We start from the raw sequence: 19,584 nt of genomic DNA on the forward strand, positions 1-19,584 counted from the left end.
ATTTGAAGTTACCATGACAGGTGAAAGAAAACCATTGTCATGCAACACTTTTAAAATCTACCTTTTATTACAAAAAACATATAATCTGTGTATCATTCGTTGTTTGTTTTTGTCCGTTTCATAACTAATTCAGTAAAACAAAAAGAATTGCTGGGTTTTTTTTTTGGTTTGTTTTTAATACCAGAATACCAAAAATCAAGGAGCAGAGGTTTATTTTCTTCTTGGCCTAAAATTTAGGGAAGCAGAACACAGCATGGTTTAGGACAGGGCAGTAAAACGTCCTGTTCTGAAAAGCGAAGCCAAAACAGAAGTGCCTTAAACTTACATTATTTCTACTCGCCATCAGGGGGCGACTCCTCTGGATTTTAAAAAGAAGTCTGATTGTATGGTAAGTCTATCAGAAAATAACCCTACTTCTCAATTGATGCATTACCTAACATTTAAATATGAGTTTATGGCCTCAATCGCTAGTTTCAAGTCTTCTTCAAGACAGCATGATGTTCATTAAGTAAATTATGGTCCTCTTTAGAGTAAAATTATCATAAAGAGGAGTATGCTTTAGAGTGGGGCAACTATGCAAATAACAGGTTTCTACCTGGGCCATATACTGCGTCCCTACATCACTCCTCCAAAGTCCAATTAGGGTCTTTTCAGTTCACTGGTTGCAAAAAAACAAGATGGCAACGACCAAAATGCTGAACTCGAGGCTTCAAAACAGCTGTCCACAAACAAATGGTCGACGTCATGACGATTAGGTTCACTTCTTATTTACAGTTTATGGACGAGACATGGTGAAATTCTACAGTTATTGAGCACGGTGGATGATACTGGGATAAATAGGATATGCATACACTAAGAAGGACTGAAAGAAACAATGAGCTGTAGGCTATAGAAAGTCTGACTCTCTGGAGTTAGGGTCATTTGATAAATGGACCTACATTGTTATTGCATTCAAAGGACTTTTAAAAAGGCTACATGTCAACATTCACCCTTTCACACATATTCACACTTGGAAAGATCAATTCGGCTCACCCACCGAGGAGACTGTCCAGGCCGGGGACCCTATTCGTTGAGAAGTGTAAAAACTATTGTTTGTTCATTATGAATCTTTTGTGGCCGTAAATATTAGAGGACACTGGTGTTCAATCCATGCACCTACAGCTATTTTATGAGAAAATATCCTATCTCCAGGGGGACTGTGGCTCAGTGGTAGAGCGAGTCTTCCTTCAATTTGTGGTTTAATCCCCCGGTGGTTTAATCCCACATCAACATCCAGCTGGTGGATGTTGATGTGGGATTAAACCCAAATTCCTCCAGCGGTGAAAGAATGAGTGTGAATGTTAGGTAGTTCTGATGGGCAGGTGGCACCTTGCACTGTAGCCCCTGCCATCAGTGTATTATTGGGTGTGAATGGGTGAAGTGTAATACCGCTTTGAGTGGTCATATGACTTAGAAAGCGCTATACAAGTACAAGTCCATTTACCATTTATTCCAGAGGGAGTTTCAGTTCATTTTAAAATCCTTCTTACTGTATGCATATCTAACATCAGCATCCACCATGCAACATTTTGTTTCAGTTCTGATTTTAAAATAGATTAAATGAACCCAAAAGAACCAAAGAAAGAATGATACACGGATTCAATGTACCTTCGTCTGACCTGCTGTTGGCATGTTGCCAATAAATCGCTTTTTGTCTCATAGAAATGAAATTTCTCATTTTGATCACCATATATTTAATAAAAATAAACATTATTGGAGGTGATTAACAACAACAATGGTAAGATGTGCCTTATCTTAATCAAAATATATCAACTTGTTTACATTATAGAACACAGCTATGAGAACAAAAGTAAAAGTGTGCGCTTAGGAGGGAGGTGGACATGGCATACATCAGACTAACACACTGATTCAATGGTAGTTCTGTATAATGAGACGCGTCACATGGCTACCGAAAAATACGTAAATTATCATGCTGATCAAATCTTCCCACTTTCCAAAGAAAACAAGAAGTCACATGTTTTCCATCTAACAAGGGAAATCAGCATTAGGGCTCACATTGTGTTGTCAAGTGAACGGAATTCACAGTAGAAATGCTGCAAAAAAATTGTGAATGTGGAGTGTTTGAGGACGGCCATGCATGAAGCAGGTGCTGAGTAGCCTAAAGGCAGCACTTCATGTGGCCACGCTGTATCGGCTGTTTGGAATAGTAGTGATGCTCCAATCCTTCCACTGTAAGCACATTTCTCTTCTTGGCACTCTGATCAGTCAACAGTCACATAGCTTCTATCTCTGTTTCAAGTCCAAAAATCCCTTCTCGTCAGATTTTTTTGTCTCTTCTGTCCATCTCTGTCCTTTTTGCATTGCTTCGATCCCTGCAGTGATATGTTTCAACGGTATACATCGGTTTAATGCCACCCTTTCTCTCCTGGTGGGCACTGACTGCTGCTTATTTTTTTTATTTTTTTGGTATAGTGAGAACGTTGCATGTCGGCGTCATTTTGGTTCAAGTCTCTTCAGTGGGCCAGTAGGAAAGGAAGGAGTTTATGCAGGAACAGTAGAGTAATGCAGAGGATGGGGTCCATGGTGCTTATCACACAGCAACCTGGATGAGAGAAAGGTAGAAGATAAAGAATGAAAATTAATGACAACAGTGTTTTGCAAACCACGCTTAAACTTATCTAGTTGAATAATGTTAGACTGATCAATTAACAAGAGCCATACTAGCAGATCTGTGAGGCTGGTCCAAGACACGGCAGTGCTTTGAGCCTCACATCATCCTGCTAACATGATATGATGTTAAGCAGGGATAATGATTACCGTGTTCCCCATCTTACAGGTGTTAATTAGCACAAAAGACAAAGTAAAGCTGAGGCTGGTGGCTGTAAATGTGAATCAGGAGAGAAGACCAGACCTTGTGTTAACCTGGATACCAAAGTCCAGTTCAGTTCACTCACTTTATTATCCTAGATGGGAAACTTGATTGATCATGCACAATACCAAAAACACAGGTACAAAAATTAAAACAATACAAAACAGAAGGATACAAAAATGTATCGTTTATAGTTTTGGGTCTGTGTGTGAGTCATCATGGCACAATGTGGTCCTGGAGAGAGCCTCCTGAAGCGGAAACTACCACTTTGAGTACTTTGCCAGATGTTTAATTTCTGTATATCTGTCTGTGGACATATTTCGTCACGGCGATGGAGTCACAACCGTGCAAGATGCAGTTACGGAACTTTGCAGGTGTGTAGTTGAGATCAAAATTAAGGCCAAGTCGAGGACGGGTGGGGTCCATGCAAAGAGAGCAGGAAATGGGAAAGGGGCCATTGGACAGTTGTGCCAATGGCCCCATGGCTGGTGTGATCCTACTGCAAGATGGTCTGTTTTTAAAACTAGTGACTGTAAATTTAAATTGTATAGACCCAGTATCAAGTTGAAATGTTGCCCCAAATTTCTCTACAGCCATGCTTGACCATGAAGTTTGCTGTTGCAGTCACATTTTTGCATGCATTGAGCTTATCAACTGCGAACACTTCTCACTCATTGTTAGAACTTTGTAAGGCAACAATTAATAACAATACTGGCATTCATGGAGAAAAACATGAAGCAACCATAATTGTTTTTGCAAGACTCTAGTTGGTGTATACATATGCAAATGTAGTAACAGTAATAGTAGCAATTGTATTCATTATCAAACATGTAGGCACTGTTAAATTCTACAGTTAATAACCCTGTACCTTGCTTCTTTGGGACTTAGTTTCATAATTTCCACTGTTAAATTAAGCTAAAGTTCTAAGTGACTGTTCTCATTTCTTACTCTAAACCGCCCTCTCTTGGCTTCTATCCATCCACTTTTTTTTTATGACTGCTCTCTTTTATCCTGCCAGTTCAATATCTGAGCCAATACACTCATGATTAAGACAGTACCGATGGGATAGCAAAATCCAAGTTAACAAACTCACGGTAGGAGCCCCTATGCACATAAGCTGGGGTGATGCAGGAGTCAGAGGGATGTTCATTTAGCAACAGAGGAGCTCCAGCTAGCTACTGCAGCTGTGATACACAGAGGAGGAACCCAACCTAGGACTAGGAGCGTTTCAGGGGTGGACAAGATCTGGGGCTGTTTGCATCATTCTATTGTGGTAACTGCTGCTTTGCCTGGAACACTACTGCCAACATTTAATTTAAATTGACTGCATTGTATGACTACTGCAAACTAAAATTTAGAAGTTAAGGTAATTGCTCTGAACAAAAAAGCCATGGGCAGTTACCAATAAAAATGTTCTATGCCTATCAGCACCACAAAACTTGTATTAACCATGGAATAATTAGTATTATCTACGGAATCTCTAGTTTTAGGAGATGTCTCCTATCTTCCCCCTAACAAACCTGTTAGAGCCTCTGATCGACAGTTATGTTTTTATTCCCTTTTATACTCTAATATTTTTAACTGTAAAGTGTCCTTGACACATTTCACATGTATTATGATTATTGTAACATTTAAAGTATTAGTTATAGTTACCTTGTCATGTATTTCTTTTTTTTTTAATCCTATATTCTATATTTTATGACAAGTGCTCTAACTGCTGTGTCATCGTCAAAACACATTCCTTTGTACCTACATATGACCACTGAAACTGAAAAAAAGACTAATAAAGCTGAAGTGAACCTGCTTTCTGCAGGTTTTCACTATGATGCATAATTTATCAGTCATATAACCCTGTCAATAACCTTCCAACAGCAAACTATCCACTGCTGCCATTATTTGATTGTAATTATTGTTTTGAATGCACATTTAATTTACGTGTCAGTCACTGTCAATTTAAATCCAACATACATATGTATATACAGTATATAAACATATTTACACTATATGTATTCTTTACCTTTTTGTGTACAGCTTTGTTGTCCTTTTTCCTAGCTGTTATATTTCAAATTCTTTGTATCTGCATGCACACTTGTCCAATAAAGTCTCTTATCCTCTTACCAGTCTGCTTTCTCCCTATCTGGAAAAATAAAAATAAAATAACAAAAAATATATATATATATATATATATATATATATATATATATAAATTTGTATTCAACGTAAGGAAAATACATTGAAATAAAATGACTTGCACATGATGGCCATAAACTAGAACATGTTAAGAAAGGATAGGAAGTAACCAGATAACATGGCCCTGGGTACATCTTAAGTCTCTTAATTTAATCCATGTTTCCCTCACACACGCATCTTTTCTTTGCGTCTTAGTCCCACCCACCAGGATTGCATGGAGAGACGCATGAAACCATGCAAGGAGCGAGGAAACAAGAAAATATGTTTTTAGAGAAATAAGATGTCCTTTCCTCTCCAACCGATCACAGCAGGATCAGCTGTCAGTCAGTTTCAACAGCTTCAGAGACTTTTGATGGAGTTGATGCACAAACACATTTATCATCACTGTCAGAGCAGCAGTGTTTTTCTCTGTAGCCTGTTACCTGTTTAACAAACTGTATTCTGTATTTATACTATGTACTGTGTCCTACTGGCAGAACGTTTTGGTCTCATTAAATAACCCAGAATATGATTGTTTATTTTTTGTGAATGTTTGAAAGTAGGTATTAGGCTAAATGTTTCGGGGAATATTGAAATTATGTAACTCATATTAAACCAGACGCTCAGGAACGATCAGCCTCACAGTAAATTACAGTAAATGACTCTCTGACTTCAGTTTTATCCATAAAGAAAGTTTGGGGTAGTTGGGGTAGTAACAGATCATAAAAAGACAATTCTTTCCCAAAAATTTAAGAAGGTTGTTGGTGGACCTTTTGTTGTTCAGACCTTCAATTACCATATTTTAGTGAGAGTGACTAGGCAAGTCCGCCAACCCTCAAATGAAAACGAGAATATGACACCTGACAGCTTATCTCTCCCATCCCCCCGCCAGCCGCCACCATCCTCCCTACCATATTAATTGTTTCTGCCAAAAGTCAGATGACATTGCAGAAATGTGTCAGATGCCTGTGTTTTTCTTTTCTGACGCCGTAGGCTGTTATTAGTGAGGATAAGGCAGCAGAGCCAAGAAAGAGCACAAAGTAATCTTTCAATTTTGCCAATCTTCTTACCCTTCAACTGTTGTCAAATATAAAAGTAGACCAACCTGGAGAAAACAGAGGGGGAAAACTGCCTAAGATGGATTCATCTGGCTTTTTCTGTTAATATAAAAGTGTCGGTGAGCCTTAGCAGCTTTAACTGTATTTGAGCATTTTAGATTCAGATCTGCACTGTATACTACTGAAGTAAAAAACATTTCATCTAATATTTATTTTAATCAGGAATAATTCATAAAAAAAAGTGCATCCAAAGTGCTTACTTCATATCAGATAAGCATTTATAGGTAATAGACTTTCAATTTTAGATGGTGTGCTGGTAAGAGGAGAGCTGCTCGTTCACCTCCTGGGCACTGCTGATGTGCCCTTGAGCAGGGGCACAAGCTTCCTAACTGCTTGGGGTGCTGTGATGCAGCGGCCCCATCATTCTGACATCCCTCCACATTTTAAATAAAGCAACTATTAAAGTCTTTGTGTGAGTATCCTCATAGCAAGAAAGATCGACCGTGTTTCTTCCTAAAAGTCACAGCTAAAGAAGAGCAACAGCATTTCTAGGCTGTAAACCTAACAAATGGTTATCTGAGGCGTTTTCACCATATTAACTGTGATGGAGGTAGATGATGGTGATGAAAATGGAGGGCAGCGTGACTCGTGTCCGTTGGCTGCTCTAATGCCAGCTCAGTATTCGTAGTGAAGTTGCACAGGATCATTGTCTTAAGATTCTAGAAAAGAATTGTAGTGAGCCACTGCGCTTTAGCCTGAATTCACCACCAGTGTCCCCACTAATCAACGCAAAGTGAGACTGCATGTTAGAGTGCATCAGAAAATCACATTTGATTTGAATCTGTCATAAAGTGTACTGCAGATTTTCATGTACAGCTTAAAGACAATGCCACTCAGGTCAGATGACAGATTTCATTTGTAGCTAATCAAAACTTTACAGTCACAAATATTTGCACGTGTTCCACACAGCATTGTCTTTTTTCCTGTCCTAGTGCTCTGCTGAGGTTCAACAATTTCCTCAGATTGAAGTCATGAACAATTCTCTACTTCACTCTACTTGAACCCTAATGTACTTTTATTGGTTTATGATTTGATACTTTCTAATAAAACAATACACACCAGTTCAAAACTTTCAGAAATATGTAACCTGTGATCAGGGGTTGATTGTTGACACTTTGAAAAGAAACTGTAACTGATATAATGACTCCCTAAACTGTAATATAAATATGTTCAATAAAGGCATTCATTCATAGAGAGTTTTCTACCCCTTAAGTACAACATAAAATATAACTCTACAGGCAGAAATACACAACTAAGTCAGTTCGCTGACTAAATACATCACATATGTCGAGTTGCATTGTTCCACCTTGCAGTTTGAAGCATTGTCATGTACTATGACTACTCTGTAGGGGTTGGTAAGATACCGGTTTCATCACGTCACTTCATTTTCATTCTTATTTATAAACAAGTCTGTTTTTTTCTACATTACGTTTTTTTTCTTTAAGATACATTCCCTTGTATTGTCACTAGAGTAAAAGAAATGGTAGAGTCATGTTTTGAAGTGAGCGTCTCTTCTAATTTCTATTATTGCGATAAAATACTGTCAACCCCCAAATATACGGTGACAAATATCATGTCGCCCACCCTTACGATTCTGATAGATCAAACATCTCAAATGCTTGAGAAATGCAGCTGGGGGTCGTGGCAGATTAGAAATAGCTGGTATGATGTCATATTGGTCGTGTGGTCCAACTTTGGCTTCATTTGAAACTGAAATGCATCCCTCACTCATGGACTAATAGACTATGGTCATTTTTTGTCATGTTCTTGACTCCCCAGCCTTGTAAACGAGGGTAATGTGAGCACAAAAACAGTTGATATGTAACTGCTTTATAATATTTAGAAGAGCAAGAGGAATTAAGCGATCAGGCTTGACAGCCCAATGATGAAGGTCAAGCTTCTGACTGTGAGGGGTTTTATGTGCTGCATCAATAATCATCCATAATACAACAGATGTAGGTCACATTAACGAACAGTGGACACCTGGCTTCACAACTTCTTAGTTAATTGGTTTGTTTTTGGGCTCACTCACACAAAGATACAGAAGAATAAAATCGGCATTCAGTAAAAGCAGGTCAAGTGCAAGTTTTTGAGTGGGCCGAAGAGTAGAAAGGTGCGAAAACAAAATGCATGTATGCGTTTGGCCTGAACGTAGCTTTGTCTGCTCCGGGCCAGTCTGCGGGTAGGGCCTTACTCTTCTGCAGGACATATAACCTAACCTAACATATAAACTGATCATTTCTTTGGTCAGATACTGTATTTTACTGTATATCTTATTGGCCACAACTCGTGTGGCAGCCTATTGCAGCAGCTCGCCTAACTTTCGATATGTATTTTGCATTTTTCCTAATCGCCTTGATTTCCTTTTTTTTGTCTCATTTTGATATTGTGCTGTTTTGACACGTTCTACTGGTTCTTTTGGGAATTTTTATCCCTTTTAGTACTCCCTTTTGGGAGTCGTGCCGACAGGACAGGGGGTAAATATACCTTTCTTCACTCTGCGCTGGGCTTTGGGAAACGGTGTCCCGCGTCCATGCTTTGCTCGACGCAGCATAAAGCCCTTTCTGGCATCAAGCACGTCAATGGAAATAATGGGTTTCAGAGCCGTTGCCTATTAAAGCATTCCCCACTGAAGGCACCTAGTGGGATTGTCGTGAATGCAACATTATGTGCTTCACAAAGCCACAGGACTGTTAGCTATGAGTCTCTGTGTTAGCTGTGATATGTGTGTGTTATAGTGAGTTATTGTTTACATCCCACCATCCGCAACCGTGAACTAGCAAATCACTCCAAAGTGGCTAAACTTCTGATTCAACACCTGCTATGCTTTTATTAACATCTCAGGATTGTCTCTCTCAGCAACACTGCTGATCTTTCAAAGGAAAACAAAACTGTATTGTTGAACCATATTCAAATATTTAGGATGGATAGAGTTCTACTGCCCTGCCCCCACTGGGATCATAACCTGGTAATTCTGACCGCCTCATACCTGCCCATTGTCCAGCAGCCCCCTGTGACGAAGAGAACTGTCAGGAAGGGTTCACAGGATTCTTATGAAGTGCTACAAGGATGTCTGCAAACCTCATGGGGAGGACATTGAGAGAAGACTGCATCACAGGAAACATCACCTTCTGTGTGGACAACACCGTCTCCACGTTTCCCAAGCAATCAAGCCTGGATTACCAGTGACCTGACCCCTACTTCTCCCTCCTACCCAATTCCAGACCTCGCTCCTCCTCTGCCCTCAGAGGAGGTGGAGTCCGAGTACAAGGACCTGGTGACCAGTTTCGCTGAGTGATGCAGAATACACATGCTCCTCAACATGACCAAAACCAAAGATATTGTCATAGACTTCAGGGAAACAAGGACTGCTTTAGTTCCCATTAACATTCTGGGAAAGGAGGTGGAGGTGGAGGACAAGTCCAATTGGACTCTACTTCCTGATGAAACAAAGTTCCTTTAATGTTACACGATGTTGCAGATCTTTTATCAGTCTGTCGCTGAAAGCACTTTCAGTACGAGACTGATCCAGCTTCACTGTGACAAGGGCTGCTAAAGGAGGTCCTTCCTACCAGCTGCCTTCTCCCTGTACAACCAGTCCCCAGAGTCAGGACAGGGGGTTTGGAAGGTGAAGCCTCCTGCTTCCTTTCCAAAGGACCAAAGTCCAATACAAAAACCCTCAACATTGACTCTTACAACTTTTAATCCTCTTGAAATGATCTGATCCATAACTTCACATACATTTTACGCATTTAATGTTTCACTACTTGCACCTCACACATGAAAATATGTACAGTACAATCAATCAATTAATCAAAATAAATGAGTCTATTAGTCGATGAGTATTGTTTGATTGTTAAGTATTGTCTTGTGCATTATCCTTGTCCTACGTTTTTGCTACGCTACTGTAATTGTACAGTTTCCCACTGGGATTATAAAATATATTGCTTGGAGCAGATGCAGCTGTCTGGAAAAAAAACACTGCTTTGAGATGGACCTAGAAAGATGGTCTCATCTTCTTCACTAACTGCACACCCACGTCTCTATTATTGAGATTGACATTTTCTTGCAAGTGACCTTCTTGTCCTCTCTGTAACCCCTAAATCCTCCTTCCAAACACTGGGCCAAGATACATTCATAATGTATATGGAAGAGGAGGCAACCTCGGCTCAAGATTTCTACCTTGAAGCACCACAAATCTGATGGCGGTCCAGAATCCAAATTCTACATCTGGTCAGTTGTGCTTGATCCCGCCTCAACGTTGCTTAAAATGAGCTCATCAGTCTCTTTCGGTCAATGGAGGAGAGGCTGCAAGATTTTGTTTAGGCTGCTGTACCACTAAAACCACTAAAACACTCTATTCTTTCCCTCCATACCACTGTGTTGTGTCAGCAAGGAAAACGTTGAAAAACAGCCCAAAAGTGGCATTTGAACAGCCCAAATTTTAACAACCATTTTCTATTTAGAGAGACAGCGGCATACATGTCACCAAAGATGATCAACATACTGTCTTCATCACACGGGTTGTCTTCCTGTTAATAACAAATCCATTGTATGGAATCTATTGTATGGAATAGACTATGGGAGACAGTGGTGGAATGCTCTAGGAACCCTAACCATCAGCAGATCCACCTCAACTTACTACGAGAATACGCCAATAAATTAAGGTTATTCCCTCTCCACAATGTGACCACTGCTCTGTTGGACACACTGCACGTTTACTATGTATTATATATGTTTAGGGAATGTAGCACTGTAGCGGATTTTAGTCAGATTTCTTCTAGACTGTCTAGTTTAGAAGAAAAATGTTTTGGGATATGTAGTACCATATTCACCCACAGCCATGCTCTTGAGTGATTTCCATTTATCATATCCTGGAAACCGTGTATGGTCAGAAGGCCTGACCACAGCCAAGAAGATGCTTTTCTCTCCACTGGCAGGCTTATGACTTACTTTCTCAGTTGTTAGCACAGACATATGATTTGATCACGCCTTTTTTTTGTAAAGCATGGTACTACTCAGTCGTGGAAAGTAAATAAGGACATTTACTCATGTACTACTGTACTTAAGTACAATTATTTGATGCTACTTTCTACTCCACTTCATTTCAGCCAGAGATTTTGTACTTTTTACTTAATTACATTTATTTATGAGAATATAAAATACAATGCATTGAAATACAGTAAATTAAACCACCCAACCGTATAAAAAATAATAAAAATAGCTTTATTGCAGGCAGCTAGCTACAACCAGTACTCACTCTGCAGCGTACGATTTAGCAGGATTTTGAATGCAGGATTTTTAACTGTAACATTTTAATTGTGATATTTTTAAGTAAGTAAATGATATTAGTACTTTATTTTTGTTTGTCAAACAGGGGACCATGTTGTGAGACCCCGTGGATCTACTGATCGATATCCATATTTTTGTGTGAATTATGAGATTGGTGTCTGAGAAAACCTATTGATCGTGTGAGCAAAAGTCATTATTTAAGCTGTTGGCTTGTTTTTTTCCAGCATTGCAGAAATCAAAACAGCTGCAAATACAAAAGGATTTGGTGTGGGTAGGCTCACAGACCTAGATTGGTTCCCATTTTTAACTGGTGTGCAATTAATCACACAGGATATTCGCTTTTCTTTGAAAAGACCTTAGGCCTACAATTGGTAGTATCTCACGTGGCATTCACCTCCCCTTCCTCTGTCTAGTTTGCAAAGGCATCCTGTTACAATTGTGATTTGTTTAGGGATATACAAACAAGCCATTCCCCCCCCATACCAGAATGACAATGTGTGGAGCCAGACATTTCTTTGGGGCTGACACAGCGTTTTTGAGATATGTCAGACTGACTTACATTTCTAATAAAAGGCTTCACATAGATGTAGCAGCAGGAACATCAATGTCGCTGAAAGTCCTCTCCCTTGTCTTGTGAGAAGCCTTTTGAATGACTGATCAAAGCTGTGACTGTACATCAGACACACACGCAGAAGAGCAGAAAGGATATCACCTCTAAACCCTCTGACAAGCCCCTGTCATTTAGAAACATAATGCCAGCACACGGCCGGTAGGTGTTTGGAGTCAACCACAATAACTGAGTGTGTTTACGTGCCTTAGTCCTACACACAGCATCTGTCACGCAGTCCACAGGGCTGACTGACTGCTGTCTGCATCAGCAGCGCGGCTTACAAGACTCCACTAGACTTCGATGAGTTTTAATTATTCACAAGTACGCTTCATCGAACAGAACTGGGGCAGGGAGAAGAGCTATGAGGAGGCATATTACAAATCCCCACTTTCCTCTATCTTTTCCGCGTGCCATCTGCGGTTGGCAGGGGTAGTCATAAATAAGTGTTACGCGTTCATGCACACGCGAACAAAACTGATGCCTTGATTTAAAGAGATTTGAAAAGTGTGACAGATTTGTTGCAAGATCATGTGTGTAGATGACGGGGGACGCTGAGTTGGGTGATCACGCAGATTTTCACTCATACAACACATGAGAAGACACAAAATACAGAAATACTAATGCTCTCACATTGAGGGATTGCCACCAAATCAGAATATCTTTTTGGCAACATGTATTTTTTAGTTAGTTATAATTTAACAAAATCACATACGCTGCACACAAGCACAAGGTAGATGTAGTAAGTGTTAGAACAAGATGAGAGCTCACTACTAAGGCTGAAATAGTTTCCAATCCAAATGTTTTAATCATAAACTGCAAGAGGCACAATATTTATTAAAACAAAAGTATGCTTCGAATATCATTCTAACTTAGGTATTATGGTGCTGTAGAGACGTCCCGGCCTTCGACTTTTATTCTATATACTCAGGTAGAAGTCGTTGTCTGGTTCAGATTCCGGCAAAAATTCCCTTTTTTTTTTTTTTTTTTTTTTAAATCGTTCAGCCCTACTCACTGCTGTTGCCAAAATAATAAAATATGGACACAACAAACCTAATAACCTTATAACCTAATAACTTCCTCCTAGATACTATATCTCCCTATTTCTAAAAGGATGATCAAATAAAAAAGACAGCTCAGTGAATTATAAGTAATAACGTAAAAATTGCATGATTGATGTTATGATGTTGAGTGAGCTGTGATATGACATGGAAATAAGGCAGACTCTTGACTTGTTAAGTAATAAGCACCAATTCTACACACTTCAAAATATAGTGGCAAGTGCAATTGATGAAAAGACTTCAAAGTGCATCTCAGACTGTAATATACCCTGTGACAACAAAAACATTAAGGGTCCCTATTAGAGAGAAACAACAGCACATTTGCTCCGATTTGAGAGACTAAAACAGATAAATCTGGAGCCAGATGCAGGCCAGCACAGCGGCCAGTTACAGTCTGCTGAGCTGTGTCTGTACATCTTCAGTGGCCCCTCCCTTCTACCAACACTAGGGGTCACTGTGGCTCTGTTTCACTTCCACCGCTCACTCACCAGCTCCAAGCTGCTGTCGTAGGATGGCTGCATTCCCTGGCAGCGGTGAGGCTGACGACTTGGCCACCGAGGTGGTGGTGGATGAGATGGAGGGAAGGAGGCCGGGCTGGGCCTGCTGAGGCACCCGAAGCTTCCCCTGCCCTGAACTCTGACCTCCTGCCAATCCCTCGCCAGGCTCCGAGGTGGCCCTCCCTGCTCCGCCCGCTCCCAGCCCTGCGTTGGTATTCCTCAGGGGCCAGCGGTTCTGGATGTGCGACACAGCCTCCTCGGCCACCATGCCGTCACCCAACGTGACATGCAGCACGGCATGAACCGTAAATTCCTGAGTCTCGTCGGCCCAAAGGTCAGCCACGCGGCACTCGTACACCCCCTCTTCTTCCTTCTTCACCTTGGACAGGCTGAGACGGTGGGAGATGGCGTTGCCCTGAACACGCACAGTCTGGAACCGAAAGAGAGGGAAACACTAAAAAAATGGTAAATGGGAATGTTCAAACAATAACTACTTTTAGCATTCATTAATCATCAGCTTAATAAAGGCCGCTTCATGTTTTCTGAGTAGAGGAGGAGGTACAGGCATAGAAAAAACTGACCCTGTATAAGCTTCTCAGAAGACATTACATCTTATGGAGCCTCAATCATCCCTAATAAGGGCTCACATGTTACCAAAGCACAACCTGCCAGAGTGTGTTTAATATTGACACTAAAGGTCTGAAGAAAAAAGAAAATGGGACAGCAGAAGACTGAAATGAAAAGTAGGTGAATAGTGGTCGCAGACTATTCCATCATTTGAATTACATAACGTGTAAGAGATACATTTTATCTCTTGGACTTAAGTTTTGAGATGCCAAGATCAAACTGTCATTAACCTGTAAGGCTTAGAAGCGTATTTCCTATTAAAAGAGAACACAAAAGACTTAACTAAAAATATTTTCCTGGTTCGGCCTAACAACCAGTTAGTCAAGTAACGTACTAAGAGTGAGTGTCAGGTGTTCCAGCCAAATCGCCTTTAATGGAGTCATGGCATCATGAACAGACACGGAAAAGAGGAGCAACACTTTACCTTTAAATCACAACACACTACCATGTCAGGCAGGTGTTTTCTTTCTCTTAAGACAAGTGATCTTCTGTCGACATCATCATTTTAACTAATGATAGTCTTCTGTGTACTGAGTACTTGGAAAATAACTGCTATTCAACTCTCTTCTGTCCGTGCAGTCTGGAAAGTGGACACTTACACTTATTTTTGTGGCTTCCCTTTGAACGACCTGAAAAAAGAAAGCATTGTGAATTACATGCAGAAAACATGTAAGTATATGTGTGTGTGTGTGTGTGTGTGTAAACTCTTCCATGAAAAAATAGCAATTATAATCAGTGGAGAGAAAAAAATAGCAAAAACAAAAACGCCATAGAATATAAAAACATATTATATATTAATAACTTATATATATATCATCATAAATATATTATAAATATATAAATATACAGTACATAACTAAATACATGCATAATTACTGGCAAAAATACCACAACATTGTTATTTAATTTGGTGGTGAGAGAAAATGGCACATGAGCAGAGCTGGTTGCGTACATTTCTCAATGACGCCATTGATAACCTCTCCTCTCTCTCTTACGCTAGCCTTTTCTCCTCTGCACTTTTTACCCCTGCTGTATGTTTTAATGGGCTTAAACGGCAGAGGGAATGCTGCAGATGTGATCGCTCCGGATTCCTCTGACAACTGAAAAAAAGACTGATTTGTCATGCTGGAGGGAGCAAAGTAATTCCCACCGCGTCCTGCCACAATATTCTATCATGGCGGTTTTATGCAGCGGACCTGAGAGGAATGAAATGTTGTTGATAACCAACAAGTGCCCTTTCTGAGTCAGAGTAACGTCGCCCTCGTCCTGAGTCATGCTCAGGCTTAACAGCTGACAAAAGCACGAGTTTCAAACACTGCTGATTCTTAAAAAAATGTAGAAAAAAAAGGAACAAACTGCAGATCAAAGAAACTTTCTGCATCAGGCTCCTATTTCAAGACATTACAGACATCTGCAGCCTGTGGATTTAGAAATATAGGTCGGTGTGAATTCATATATGAAAAGTGTCACAAATGTTGAAGTGACATCTGTTGCATATTAGCAGATGTGCTTAAAGTGCGTAAAAGATGGAGCGGTTCAGGTGCGCAGAGAGTACTGGTCCAAAGAATACGTACAAGTCGATGTATAATGAACAAATGGTGTTTGGGTGGGTGTCCGTGTTGCAGTTACCTTGCCTCGGTTGGCCGGGGCACTGATCTGCAGCTCATGAGGCAGTTCTTTGGGCACATCCTCCTTCAGGTACCACCACTGGATCTCCAAGGAAATGGGCGCAGAGCTGACAGCCTTGAAGGCGCAGGGCATCTCCACATCCTCTCCCTCCCCCACACTCACATCTTTAGGGACTTCAGTAAATGCAGCTTTGGTTTAATGGAGGCGAATGTGGAGAAAAAGCAAGACACCAGAAGCACAGATCAATGAGTGGGGATGGCAATGATTAAAAATGCAATGTGTAAAAGTACCTTTCATAAGCCTAAAAACAAGTCTGTTTGGTGGCTACCCATCCTCCCAACACACAGTTTCAAGCTCTGGCTCCTATAGTCCATTAACTGTGATTTATAATGGGACATGGTTTTTATTAGTGCAACTTTGACCTACAATCTGCCTCAGGCTTGATTTGATCAAATAATCCTTGCATGAGGCTGTGATGTGGGCACAGCTGGAACATTCTGTGTTGTTGTTGTTGTTGTTGTTGTTTTTTTTTTCATGTTCATGTAACTGACTTGAATTGTCGCAATATTCTCCAACTATTCCAAAAATGTTACCTACCATTTGCACAAATCATAAAGGGCGAATTGAGAATGAAGTAATAAAGGAGGCTGTATAGTGCCGCTTTTTCCATGTCACAGTGAGGCTCGTCACACTCATCAGCATCAGAAGGTCATTTGACCTGGATGTGTTGCGTCCTGTCAACTGCCTCCTCAAATAACTCCAAATATGGGCATAGAAGACGCACGATCCGGAGCCCGCTGCATCAGCCGGGCAACACGTACGATCCGAAGGTGAGCTCGGGCATAACACTATTATTATTATTTTTTTGGTTTTTTTTTTTAACTGCAAATCAAAAATCAAATGATAAACATAAATCCCCTCAGAGACCGCGGAGGCTCCTTTATTCCCCGCTGTGCGTCGCCTGGAAGAAGAACCCGAACTTCATCTCCATCCCCCCGATTCCTGGGTGAAGGAAAGCTCTCGCGGGCTCCGCTCTAACACCCATCACATCACCGATCCCGTGTGTTGATGATGACTGCTGGGAAGAACCGCACGGTTGTCCTTTTTTTTTTTTTGTCGGTGTGTTTGTGGTTCCCCTCTTCTCTCTCTCTCTCTCTCTCTCTCTCTCTCTCTCTCTCTCTCTCTCTCTCTCCTCCTCTGGCAGCTGTCACCGACCTGGAGCCTTCCCGGGGGTTGGTGTGCTTGGCGAGCGCATCGCGAGGATGCGCGATCAACAGAGGGGTCTCTGGGCGCCCTCCTCCTCCTCCTCCTCCTCCTCCTCCCCCCCACCCCCCTCTGTGCTCTCTCTCTCTCTCTCTCTCTCTCTCTCTCTCCTTCCATCTCTCTCTCTAGTGTGCCAGTGCCTTGTCTCCTTCCCACCACTGCCACTGGCTTCTAAATAATAGAAGCAGTGCGTTTTTTCCTCTTTCATTTTTGAAAACATGCATCACAGCCTCAGCGAGGGACTTATTGCAGGTCTATCTATCCATCAGGTCTTACTTTAAGGCCACAGGGATAATCGTTAGGTTAGTGACAGTTCCAGAGGCTTAATTCACATACAATCCCAATGTCTCAATCAAATACGGCTTTACGAAAACCAGCCTGGTGCAGAGAGGGGGGGATGCTTCCGTAAATTCCCAGACACAGTTGTGACCAGCCATTTGAGCCTGTCCAACGCCTGCATTAGGCATTAATGTTGTAGGTTACAAACATAGCGAGGCCCAATTGTTTAGAAATCAGTTTCTGACCTGAATCTCTGATAAATGTACAACTACACTAATCCCCTTTGTTTAACCTTGTATATCCAAGACAGAATGCATATGATGTGTTTTCCAGAAGTTCATTCCATGGTTACAGCATATGCCTAAAGCAATACAATTATGACATGTAATAACAACAACCCCCCCCACCTAGACAGATATTAGATTGCTTGAGTGAAATAGAAGAATAAACCGGGTCCTTTGTCCTGTGTGGAATGACAATGTTTTTTTCGGTAGGTTTCCAAGATACGGAAGCTTCTGGATTAAGCCCGGGTTTAATAGGCCTCAAAGCCAAAAGACTAAATTTGGCACCAAAAACGTCCTCTCTGCCTCTGTTCATCGGGAATCACCAAGCTATGACCCTTTTCTGTTGCAATCATCTATCCTCAACTTTTAAAATTACATTTTCCCAGTTGACACTAGCATATGTTTTTGCCCCAAGAAGACATTATTCCAAAAATGTTTAGTTTCCATAAGAACACTATTATCATTTTGCTTGTTAACAAAGACTATGAAATCATCTCAGATGATTTAAAACTCTTACACAAGGTTACCGCAGGTGTCGACCAGAAAGGTGAATCCTTAATTATGTAAAAGCAATGCTTTGGAGCAATGCTGTCTGACTCCTCTCTGTGCCTCAAAAGGATAACTCAAATCACTGTTAATATTTTGTTTGATTTTGGCTATGAGTCAAGAGCGAAACCCAAAAGCTTCCAGCATTTGCCTCTAGAATTGGTGTTTTTTAACTTTTAACCGGTAAACTAGAGAGACCCAAAATGTCCCCCCCCCAAAAAAGAAGATATTTTCAGCTTTTTCAAAATGAAGGTCATGCTCTTTCATAATGGCCTTCACAGATACTTGAGGGGGCTTTCTGAGAAGGCCTGTACCGTGCACTCAATACCAAAGAGCAAGTGAGAGGGAGCGTCCATTTAAGGAATGTTCTAGAAGCAAATTGGACCAGAGCCCATGGAGCAGAAAAAGACATCAGATGGAGCTGTCTTTTTGCTTTTAAGAACTGTAATATTTAATATTTTTATTGTGAAGTCTGCTAAGGTTTCCCCTATCTCCTACCAGTGTTGCAGAAAGCTAAACTCATTATTAGTGAGAAGGGCCTGAAATGCCAGTATGCGCTGTTACATTTTGCTTTCTTAGAAATTGAGCACCATATTAAGAAAATAACTTTATAATCCAACTGGATGTTGAACTTTGATTGAATTACTTTGGCATTTGAAACAATAGTCTAAAGTAAATGTAGTGAGCAGTCTTTGGACTGAACCCAGGGGTATTGACACTGGCTTTGATGACAGAACCTCTTAATATCATACATGGTTCCTCTCGAGAGATGCATTTTCAGTGCAGTTTAAATCTCCACCCAAAAATTAAAAGAAAACGTCACTATTACAGCTTCTACCATTTGTTAGTACGTCTGGGAAAGCTTATCTCCAATTCTCCAATACAGCACTAATATAAAGTTTTACAAGTTTACCCTTCAGTAATTTCCTCTGTAACATACAAAATAGGTATGAGTCTTTTTTTATACAAAATTACATCACCACTGTTGCTTAGTAAGCCTCCCACCTCTCCCAGTGTGCTTCATTATTAATGTGTTTCTTTCAGAAATATTACATACAAAAAGACAAACACTGAAGTTCTTTTAACACGCTCTCTGGCACCGTTAATGTTTACAGAACCCTTCTTGATATCACCCATTACATTACATTACAGTCATTTAGCAGACGCTTTTATCCAAAGCGACTTACAATCAGTAGTATATTACATATCATTCACCCATTCACACACTGATGACAGGCTACCATGCAAGGTGCCACCATCAGACTCTAACTAACATTCATGCAACATCCAGTCCACACCGATGGCAAGCCTTCGGGAGCAACTTGGGGTTAAGTGTCTTGCCC

The 19,584-nt window shown here is 40.7% G+C and overlaps 1 protein-coding gene across 1 annotated transcript; it reads right to left on the reverse strand.

Annotated features, from left to right (window-relative positions):
- Window positions 1-1,769: 1,769 nt before the first annotated feature.
- On the reverse strand, window positions 1,770-16,539 carry vstm2b (V-set and transmembrane domain containing 2B). Its single transcript, XM_054619666.1, has 5 exons — window positions 16,467-16,539; window positions 15,870-16,057; window positions 14,840-14,869; window positions 13,605-14,043; window positions 1,770-2,602 (listed from the first exon to the last, which is right to left on the reverse strand). The coding sequence occupies exons 1-5, from the start codon at window positions 16,537-16,539 to the stop codon at window positions 2,514-2,516; spliced, it is 819 nt and encodes a 272-aa protein (XP_054475641.1). The 3' UTR covers window positions 1,770-2,513.
- Window positions 16,540-19,584: the final 3,045 nt, after the last annotated feature.

Source organism: Anoplopoma fimbria, chromosome 2, assembly GCF_027596085.1.
Source record: "Anoplopoma fimbria isolate UVic2021 breed Golden Eagle Sablefish chromosome 2, Afim_UVic_2022, whole genome shotgun sequence".
In the NCBI taxonomy this organism is placed as follows: Eukaryota; Metazoa; Chordata; class Actinopteri; order Perciformes; family Anoplopomatidae; genus Anoplopoma; species Anoplopoma fimbria.